This window comes from Propithecus coquereli, unplaced genomic scaffold, assembly GCF_000956105.1.
Source record: "Propithecus coquereli isolate 6110/MARCELLA unplaced genomic scaffold, Pcoq_1.0 Scaffold344, whole genome shotgun sequence".
NCBI lineage: Eukaryota > Metazoa > Chordata > Mammalia > Primates > Indriidae > Propithecus > Propithecus coquereli.
Genome location: NW_012149108.1, coordinates 616,335 through 627,699, shown reverse-complemented (window position 1 = coordinate 627,699; position 11,365 = coordinate 616,335). Strand labels below are relative to the sequence as shown.

The 11,365-nt window shown below is 41.9% G+C and overlaps 1 protein-coding gene across 1 annotated transcript in view; it reads left to right on the top strand.

The window, feature by feature from the left end:
* Window positions 1–863: 863 nt before the first annotated feature.
* Window positions 864–11,365, top strand: part of GAB2 (GRB2-associated binding protein 2) — a 58,325-nt gene continuing 47,823 nt past the window's right edge. The window contains exon 1 of the mRNA XM_012651024.1: window positions 864–1,161. Coding sequence (XP_012506478.1) covers window positions 900–1,161 — 262 coding nt within the window. The 5' untranslated portion in view covers window positions 864–899. The remainder of the gene's footprint in view (window positions 1,162–11,365) is intronic.

The following is an 11,365-nucleotide window of genomic DNA, read 5'->3' as shown; positions in this document are numbered from 1 at the left end:
AAAAAAAAAAAAAAAAAAAAAAAAGAAAAGAAATGGGGTCTTGCTCTTGCTTAGGCTGGTCTCAAAGCACCTGACATCAAGCGGTCCTCCCCTCTCAGCCTCCCAGAGCACTAGGATTACACGCGTAAGCCACAGCGCCCAGCCTATATAATTCCATTTTGAGTTAATTTTTATATGAGATTGTGTAGAGATACAAGAACAGTCCTGAAAAAGCCTTCTCTTTATTAGCATATTCAGGACTCACATTCCCATATTCTCCTTGTATTATGTGTCAGTAATCCAACAGTAATTTTTCATTTCTGTATCATGGGACACCTTTCAGCTGAAGCTTTGACCCCCTTATAAATATTTATTATATGGTCACTGCATTTATCAGAATAAAGAGAACAAGATGCTAAAGAAGTCACATCATAGAGAATCCAGTGCATACCTTTATCTTATTCTTTTTTTTTTCCTGTAATCCTCTTACTGTCCTCCTTTTCTGCTTCCTACTGTGAAAGCTCACTTACATTTTAAAATTGCATCTATTAGTTTAAATAAATTAACATATTCATTGAATGAAAAAAAAATCAACAGATCTTTACTGAATTCCAGTATGTGTTAAGCACCTACCAAGCAGTTGTTGGCCACACAGGACCCTAACCTCAAGGTGCTTAGAACTTGAAGGAGAGAAAGATACATAAGCAATTGAAATGCCCAAGTGGGGAAAACTCAGGGGAAATCTGAAAGGAAGAAAGGCCCCATGCAGCCTGCAGGTCCAACAGTCCCCTTCCTTAACCTGTGATATCTGAAGACCTATTAAAAGCTTTGAAATAACTAATGACTTTTTCTCCCTCTTCTTACTCCTTGGTGCAATTTAGGCCTGGAAGAAACGCTGGTTTATCCTGCGGAGTGGCCGGATGAGCGGTGACCCAGATGTTTTGGAATACTACAAGAATGATCACTCCAAGAAGCCCCTGCGGATCATCAACCTTAACTTCTGTGAGCAGGTGGATGCAGGCCTGACCTTTAACAAGAAGGAGCTGCAGGATAGTTTTGTGTTTGACATCAAGACCAGTGAGCGCACCTTTTACCTGGTGGCTGAGACAGAGGAGGACATGAACAAGTGGGTCCAGAGTATCTGCCAGATCTGTGGCTTCAACCAGGCGGAGGAGAGCACAGGTAGGAGAACAAAAAGGCCTTTCTCAAAAGGGGCTAAAATGAGGGCCTGAGATGCTTGACAAAGAGAGCAGCCCCAGCTAAGCCTTCTCTTTGGCAGAGGAGGGATAGGCAAAGGATAAGAGTGTGAAGGGGTTGGCCAGATACTAGAGGGACCCCTAACCCTAATTATGCTCAAAGAGGAAACCAAAGCATTTTGGGGTCATGATGAAGATAAAGGTATTTTGTGGTATTTCTTCAGGCACCTTGACAGCATGGCCATTCCTTAGCCCCTCACCTAACCCCTTTCCCTTAGCTCTCTGGCACCCTGGCCCTGTTACCTGTCAGCCATTCCACAGGGAAGATCTCACCTTGATCCCGCCTCTGGTACATCTCTGTCAGAACTAGCCATTCTCTTTCAGACCACCTGGCGCAGTTACACTTGACTGTTTTTGTTTGTTTGTGGTGCTTTGTGATTATTACTGATACATAATCCAGTGCTCCTTTATATAGAAGGGATAGGTGAAAGGAGGAAATACTGATTTATGTTTGGATTTTCATAGCCTTCACAAAAGAGTAGCTCAACTTTTTGGAATGAGCTTTAAGTTGGAGAAATGTTCCTTAACATTCATTTGGGCTCATCCCTAACTCTCCGGGATGGTTGAGGAGTGGGTTTTTTTCTGAGGCAGATCGTCTGAATCAGTAATTCTCAAGCCTAGCTACACATCAGAATTAAGAAGAATTTTTAAAATATTGATGCTGAGAACTCATGCCAAATCAATTAAGAATCTCTGAGTGGTAGACCTAGCCATTAGTGTCTTTTAAAATCTTCTTTCTGAATAGCAAGCGTACAAGGATCAGCAACCATTCATTTTCTGTAAATATTTTAGGCTTTGAAGACCACATATAGTCTCTGTTTCATATTCTTGTCTTTTAAATTTTTTTTACAACCCTTGAAAAATGTAAAAACCATTCTTGGCTCATCAGCATCATCCGCATCACCTGGGAAGTTGTTGGAAATGCAAATTCTTGAGCCCCACCCTAGATTTGCTGAATCCGAAACTCTGGGAGAAAGACCCAACAATCTGTTTTTAAAAACCCTCCAGGTTACTCTGATGCAAGGTTAAGTTTGAGACTCGCGGGTCTAAACTCTTGCTACTTGGGGTGGGGTTTGTGGGCCAGCAGCCTCAGCCTCTACTGGGAACTTGTTAGGCAGAATCTGGGACTTTCACCAGACTTACAGGATCAGAATAGTTTAAAAACTTTTTGTGGCGGGGCGCGGTGGCTCACGCCTATAATCCTAGCACTCTGGCAGGCTGAGGCAGGTGTATTGCTCAAGGTCAGGAGTTCGAGACCAGCCCAAGCAAGAGCGAGACCCCATCTCTACTAAAAATAGAAAGAAATGATCCTGGACAACTAAAAATATATATAATATAAAAAAATTAGCCGGGCATGGTGGCACATACCTGTAGTCCCAGCTACTCGGGAGGCTGAGGCAGGAGGACTGCTTGAGCCCAGGTGTTTGAGGTTGCTGTGAGCTAGGCTGACGCCACGGCACTCTAGCCCAGGCAACAGAGCAAGACTCTGTCTCAAAAAAAAAAAAAAAAACTTTTTGTTTTCAAATGATTTCAGACTTACAGAAGGATTACAAAAATAGTACAGCAAGTTCCTATATACCATTCACTGAGCTTTCACTAATGTTACATCTTACATAACCGTGGTACAATTATCAAAACTAAGCAATTAACACTGGTACAATGCTATTATATTAACCTCAGACTTTGGATTTCACCTGTTTTTCACTAATGTCCTTAATTTGTTGAGGATTCAATACAGGATACCACATTAGATTGAGTGTCATGTCTCGAATCTCCTCCAATCTGTGACAGTTTCTCAGTCTTTGTTTTTTATAACTGTGACACTTTTAAAGAGTACTGGTTAGGTATTTTGTAAAATGTCCCTCAATTTGGGTTTGTCTGATGATTTCTTGTGGTTAGACTGAGGTTATCAGGTTTGGGGAAGACTACCACGAAGGTGACATGTTTTTCTTTTTTTTTTTTGAGACAGAGTCTTGCTCTGTTGCCCGGGCTAGAGTGCCGTGGCGTCAGCCTAGCTCACAGCAACCTCAAACTCATGGGCTCAAGCAATCCTTCTGCCTCAGCCTCCCGAGTAGCTGGGACTACAGGCACGCGCCACCATGCCCGGCTCATTTTTTTAATATATATACATATTTTTAGTTGTCCAGATCATTTCTTTCTATTTTTTAGTAGATACGGGGTCTCACTCATTGCTCAGGCTGGTCTCGAGCTCCTGACCTTGAGCGATCCACCCGCCTCGGCCTCCCAGAGTGCTAGGATTACAGGCGTGAGCCACCGCGCCCGGCCGGTGACATGTTTTTCTCAGCGTGATATGTCAGAAGGCACATGATGTTAATATGTCTTATTCCTGGTTACGTTAACCTTGATAACTTGATTAAGGTGGTTCTGCCAAGTTTCTCAACTGTAAAATTACCATCTTTGTTTTTGTAAGTAATAAATATTTGAGAAATACTTTGATGATATGCAAATACCCTTTTTCTCCTTAAACTTTTGCCCACTACAGGTGGGGCAAGGACAATACACATAACCTAAACACTTGTACCCCCATAATATGCTGAAATTTAAAAAAAAAAACACTTTTGCCCACTAATTTTGGCATTCATCAGTTCATCATATTTGCAACACTTACTACTGTGGTGTTCTAATGATGGTTCTCTATTTTTCTCAGAATCTGCATTATCAAGATCTCCAGATGATTTGTGGGCACATTAATGTTTGAAAAACACAGAGTTGGAATCATTGATTACCAAATCTGGTGGGTCATCAGAATCCCCTGAAAATTTTTTTTTTCACGTAGGTGCTGATTCAGTAGATCTTATTTAGGTTTGAGGAATCAATAGTTTTTTAAAGTTCCTCCCACAGAACAGGAGAAAATATTTTCAAATCTTACATCTGATAAAGGTCTAGAATCCAGAATGTCTAAAGAACAACAACAAAGAGACAATCCTTTTTAAAAATGGGCAAAGGATCTGAATAGACATTTCTCCAAAGAAGACTTACAAATGACCAGTAAGCACATGAAAAGATGCTCAATTCCATTAGCCATTAGGGAAATGCAAATCAAAACCACACTGATACACCACTTCATACCCATTAGAGTGGCTGTAATCAAAAAGATGGACAATAACAGGTGTTGGCAAGGATGTGAAAAAACACATTGCTCATATGTCCCACCTTATACTTTGCTTGTGGGAATAGAAAATGATACAGCCACTTCAGAAAACAGCGTGACAGTTTTCCAAAAAGTTAAACCTAAGAGTTACCATGTGACCTGGCAATTCTACTCCTAGGCATATTCCGGAAAGAAATGAAGATGTATGTTCACACAAAAACTTGTACAATATTGTTCATAGCAGCATTATTCATAATAACCAAAAAGTGGAAACAATCTGAATGTCCATCAAGAAATAAAGAAAAAATGGTATATACATATAATGGAATATTATTCAGCCATAAAATTGTATGAAGTACTGATACATGCTGCAACACAGATATAAACCTTCAAAACATGTTAAGTGAAAGAAAACACAGACAACCACATACATTATTATTCCATTTATATGAAAGTTCAGAATAGGCAAGTCCAGAGAAAGTAGGTCAGTGGTTGAGAGTTGGAGAATAGAGAGTGTCTGCTAATGAGTACAGGGTTTCTTTCTGGAGTGGTAAAAATGTTCTGGAATTAGATAGTGATGTTAGTTGTATAACTTTGTGAATATACTAAAAGCCACTGAATTTTGAACTTTAAAATTGTGAAATCTATGGTATGTGTGTTGTATCTCAATTTTTTAAAAAAAGGTCCTCAGGTGATTCTGACAACCAGCCGAGTTTGGGAACTCCTGGACTTAGGACCAGCTTCGTGGACATGAGACTGTACAGTCACACTGAGCCCCACACCCAGAAGGGCCCGGACTTTAACACAATGCTTGGCAGGGAGTGGTGGCTCACACCTGTAATTCTGGTACTTTGGGAGGCTAAGGCAGGAGGATTGCTTGAGGCCAGGACTTTGAGAATATTCCACTACTGCCATCTTGAAGTTCTTAATAATTTTTGAACAGGGAATTCTGCATTTTCATTTTACACTGGGCTCTGCAAATTATATAGTCAGTTGTGCCTGGACTAGATGTCCTGCCCCAGGAATTCTGTTATTTATATCTTTGTTGGAGAAGGTTAATGAGCCCCCATTTACTGCTAAGTTCTTTGGTATAATCTTTGCTTCCTGTGTGGAATTTCCTGTTTTCCCCAAGTCTTTGTCATTTAAAAGCTTCATGGATTTTGTTTTTGTTTTTCTCCTGCATTTTATCCCTAATGAAGAGTAATGCATGTTCAATGAAAAAAAAAAGGTGGGGAAAAGTGAAATAAGAAATGAATGAAAAGGCAAAGGAAAAAAAAACTCTACAAACCCACCAGTCTCAAAGCTTTCATAAATGTTAGAATTGGGTCCAAGAAGTACTTCAGTGTTTTAGGAAATAGGTATGACTGGGGGAGTGGGGGGGGGGGAAGTAACCCGAAAGCAATTTGCTTTTAATTGAATGATTTACTTGTAGGATTAGAGGTGTTCCCACCAAGAAAACATATTCTTGAGATGTAGCAAAAATTACTTTTGCTGCAAATATCTTTTTTAAAAATCACATATTTAAAAGATACTGAATCCATCTTACTATATAGGATTTAAGTACAACAAAAATGTAGAAACCACATTCTCTGAGCTTGCTTTCTTTGGTAGCAGGATTCATTTGTTCATTCACACATTATTCATTCACTTATTCATTCAGCAAACATTACTGAGCACTTACGTTGTACATAACCTGACAGCATACCCTGTCATAACCAATTGGGGCTACAAAGATGAACGGTAGAGTCCCAGTGCTCGCACATCATAGCCTGGTGGAGGGGACGGGCTTGCAACCAGATAGTCACAGAGTGGTGTTGTAAGAGGTGTCACCAAGGATGGAGACACTAGCCTATGCATCACCAGCTCAGAGAGGAAAGAAGGAGATTGGTTGATTATTAACAAATAATCAAGTGAGTATTTTGTCAATGGCTTTCTCTATTACAGGATATGTTCCCTTGAGCCTTTAGTTTTTTTTTGTAAGAGGATTATTTTATTAGATGTCTAATGGTTTAATTATCAGAGCAAGGATATTAGTTGTCTGTGATAGAGCCTTAGGGTTCTTTGTGAGATCTTTCTGATGAAGACAGTAGGCTTTTCTTCCTTATCGGAGGAGAATCTGGTATGTTAAAGGATTCAGTCACGTAATGGGTTATTTTTTTAATTTAGTGCCTTTCTAAAACTGAATTATATCTATAAAACCCTCAGGTAAGTTATTATAGCCTAATCACCCAGTGAGTGTTTTTTTTTTTTTTTAGCTGAGAGTTGGGATCTGAGGAGAAGCAGAAATTAACATTTGACTGCCTTCTTTCATTTAAGAGCCTATTTCATTTAATCACTTTATCAAGTTTATTTCCATTTTTCTTTTTCTTTTTTTTTTTTTTTTTTTAGACTAGTCAAGTGCAGTAGTGAGGAAGGGGGGAAAGTAGTAGAACAAAGAGTTCAATCTGTAACTGACTGTGAACACTCAAGTGAGATAACTTACGACCTTCGGACCAGCCTCCATTTTTCAAATGAAGAAACTGAGTACCTTCTTCCTTGCCTAGCATTTTAACTCTTCAGGACTAGAGATCTTCTCTGTCGACCTGGTCCACCCCCACCCCCAGGCTGGGTTCAGAAGGGCTACCCAACTCTTAGCCCCCAAAACTCTTCCTTAATGCAACCAACATTGCTCTCCTTTTGCTGGGGCCTGTTGAGAACAATCCAATCACCTGGGTCTTAATATCAGCACCTGCCTTAGATAAAGAGCACTCTGTACTGATGCCTAACCCTCAGTGGCCACAGAGAGAAATAATAGCTATGTATTGAGCATCTACTCTATGAACGTAGAGACTTTTTCCCCACTAAAAGTTCACAGTAATCCTTTGAGGTAGCAATGGTTTTAACGCAAAGTCACACAGCTAGAAAATGAGAAAGGCAGGATGATAGTCTAACCCAGGTCTGACTTTGCATTATAACACGCTGTCTCGTTGTCCCTGACCTCCTGAAATACATCTGCCAGACCAAGCCTGGACGTTTTTGCCCTTTTGAATGTTATGTATTGAACTAGAAGCACCCCCTGACTCTTTCACTAGGGGTCTTACAGCTGGCTCAGGTTTTCCCTCCTCACCAACCCATATTGCTCAAATCCTTGTGCTGGAATATTCCTAAATTAGTAATTTCTAGGGCTTTAATCCAGTCATCAGGCTCTATTACTTATCTTGTAGGCTGGGAGTAAGGATGCCTTAGCTCAAATTACCACTCTATGATTACATGAGCAAGTCACTGGATCAGAGTCTCAGTTTCCTTTTGTAGGATGGGGATAAAATACTTTCTGTTCTCACCCTATACTTCTGCTTCTCCATGGGTGCATCCAGACAGACTGTAGGCCCACCGGCAGCACCTCAAGTTGCATATCTCCCATAGGACTGTTCACATTGTATTCTATATAGGAGTACCCCTGGAGTAGTTCAGTCCACTGTCCTGCTCGCTGCTCGGTCCTGTAGAGCTCTGTTCCCCAACCCCCGGGCCACAGCCTGGTACTGGTCCATGGCCTGTTAGGAAATGGATCTCGCATCACCGCCTCAGCTCTGCACCATCTCCCCACCCCCGGGCCATGGAAAATTTGTCTTCCATGAAACCGGTCACTGGTGCCAAAAAGGTTGGGGACCGCTGCTGTAGAGGTTTCATCACATGGGGATCCTCCTTTAAGCAGATACTCCCTTGTTCTTTGTTTTCTTTCTTTTTTTTTTTTTAAGGGTTGTGATAGGACCCGTATAAAAACTTCTGTTTTCTACTCTCAGCTGGAAGAGGTTTTGTGGCAGATGGAGTCTATCTTTTTTTATGCCTTCTTGCCACCCCCAGATTCTTATTTCTACTGCCACCCTCCAGTCCTCACATACTTCAGCCAAAAATGTCTGCAGGAATAAAGCCTGCAGGATCAAGACCAGACCAGGAGTGAAACTGAGTATGAATATCGACATAAGGTTAGAGGAAGCAACAGTCTCCTGATGGAGAATTCTTTCCAGAAGGAAGCAGGGGTGTGATGCTCAAGAAGAAAAGCGATTCCAAGAACATATATCAAAAAGACTTCATGTCACATATGTGGGGTTTATTTTTGTTTGTTTTGTGTGTGTGTGCGCGTGTGCACAAACGAAAGAACCCCACCTTCCTCTGAGAGTCGAAATAGCCTTTGGCCTTCAGAGTGAGGAAGCAGAGAGCTGCCCGAGCTGTTTTTACGAGCAGGCGGGTCCGAGTCTTCGCATTCGTGGCCCAGTCGTGGGCAGCTGTCCCTGACGAGATGTACCACACACAAAAAGAAACAGCTCTCAGCACACAGCTTCGATGAATTATTCATGCGCTCAGGAGTCGTCTGCTGTGAGGAAAGCCCTCACCCCTTCAGAATCGTCGAAGCTGAGGATGTCTCTTTCCCTTTTATCCTCCCCCTTCTTCGTTTATCCAGTAGCTGTTCCAGGGCCTGTGCAGCCACAGTCATGCGGACTCGAAAGGCAGCTAGCTGTGCTCGCGTCTCAGCCTTGCTATTTATTTTCTATGTGATGTCGAGTAAGTAACTTAACCTCTCCCAGGTTTCATCCTCTGTAAAACGGAGGCAATGCTACCTCCCACAGTGGTTGGGAGGTTACATCAGGTTACATAGGTAAAGCCAGGAGAATGTATAGTGCACAGTGTGATCAGTGGCTGCTCACCTCCCTGCTTTCTTTGTAGTGGTTGTGGTGATAGCGATGATTTTTATATCTGTGAGACCAAGGTGAACAGAATATGATTTAAATATCTGGTGTTTATAGAGAACTGTATGGTCCACAAACATTTATGTGGTCTCACTTGAGTATAAGGAAACAAAAGGAGATAGGCAGGAGCTTGCAAGTATTATTCCTCTTGTGCAAGAAAGGAAACTAAGGTTGAAAGACACTAAGTGACAATGCCAGAAAGCAGAGTGGCCGGGTCTAGAATCCAGGGCCTTTTACTCCGTTCTGGGGCTGTGTACTCTAACTCCGCTTTGTCCTGACCCCTCTCCCCAGACCCGTTTACTGTGGCTGCTTCTAAGTCAACAAAACAGCCAGCAAGAAGGGAGAGACACGAGAAGTTGATAAATTGCTGAGAACTGACTATGTTGAAAGTAAAGTGCTGTCTACACATTAATATTAACCTCTGATGGCTCAATTAGCAAGATTAACGTGATGCATCTTAGAGTAGCCAACAAACTACTGTGAGTTAGAGTCAGGGAGTTTCGCTCACCAGAGCCTCACTTTGTAACTCTTGAAGATTTTGAAGGGCAAAGCTTCCTCCATATCCTACAATTTCAGCTTTTTCCCTTCTTCTTGAACACTTTGGCAGGAATTTCACAGTAGTCACATGTCTAATTCTATGGAACGAAGAATTCTCAGCGTTCTAACCACTGGTTCTTTATCTCTTCCCCACCTTTTCTCCACTAAAATTTTGCCGAGGCTGTTGCCTTTAAATATTTTGTAAATATTTAAACTTCTAGTAATCCTTGAGTCTCCCAAGTAAGTCAATAGCAGAATTATTTTAAGTCCTGGTCCCAGCTGGGGTCAGGCAATACCCATAGGAACCCTTTTGGGGAAATCTTTAACATCCAGTGGAGGAATGTTTTGGGGGGATCTTCAGATAGCTCCTTCCTCTCCAGAGAGAATGATTGGTGCCTGAAAGGTCAAGACTCCTTACTCCAGCTAGATTTCTGACAGCAGGGCTGTGGTGGGGCCAGGCGGTCCACTCAGCTGCATTCCGATGACCTTGGGCCTCCCCCATGATGAGAAAAAGTGAGTGGGAGAATTGGGCAGGAGCCTTTCTCAGAGACCTCACCCTCTCTCTCCTCATCCCTGGAAGGGCCTTTTCCTCCCTTTTCCCTCCCCCACCTTTTGTACTTTGGTTTTTGTGCTCGAGGTCAGATCTCTCAACTCCTCTGGGGGCCCTTGTTGGAAGCCGAGAGCAAACGTGGGAGGTAAGACGCAGCTTCTCCCCAGGCCGAGACTCATCTCTTGAGGAGGAAAGAACAGAGTGGAGACCGACCCAGGCCCCAGCCCAGAGGCGGAGGCTGCTGTCTGAATCACCCACCCTTTTTTTCCACTGAGACAAAGAGGAAAATAAACATCCAGACCAGTTTCCAGCCAGATCTGAAATCTTCATGCCTTAAAAATAAAAAAAAAATTAAAAAAACATTATTCTAAATAACAGTGAAGTATCAGGCCTTCCTCCTTAGTCTTTTGCTTGTTGTTGTTTTTGTTTATAGTCACCCTCCGAATAGCCCTTGAGTTGGGACGTGAACTCTATAAAATCCTCCCAGATCCTTCTGCATTGTCCTAGAACAGGCTCCAGCCCTGACCTTCAGGGAAGTCCAGACCCTCTGGAGGAGGAAAAGGAGACAGAGGGAAACCTGACCCTATTCTCCTCTATCTAAGCCATGATTCTTCTTCCTGCTTTCCCTTTTGTACCAGACACTCCCCCTCACCACCCCGGCCAGCCAGCATAGATAAAAGTCTAGTGTTACCTGCCAAAACCCACAGACTGCGAGAGTTGGGAGCGTCTCATCGCAACTCCTCAACACCAGAAGCTTTGGATGGCTCCCAAACTTCTCTTGAGATTCCCCGTTTTTTGTTGTTGTTGTTGTTGTTGTTTGAGTACCTCTGATTATCTCTCATGAAGGATGGTAATAAATGATTGTTGAGTTCATCCCAGACCAGATTCCAAAGCCTAGTCTAACTCTAATTTTGGACTAGAGGGAGAATTAGAACATTGTATTTAGTGGTAAGGTCATCTTGGACATCTGAAGACCTTGATTATGATTAAACATCCAGTTATATATAGTCCTACATAGGATTTTGAACTCTATAAAATCAGTAGCTATGGGGTCATCTATCTCTAGGATCTGAATTGAGAATCAAAATCCTGATTCTGAATTTCAGCTTTGTTACTGATCACTGTGTAGATCTCAGTTTCTTCAACAGTAAATTATGAGTGATTTTTAAACATTTTTTTAAGCATTGATTTTTTTTTTTTTTTTTTT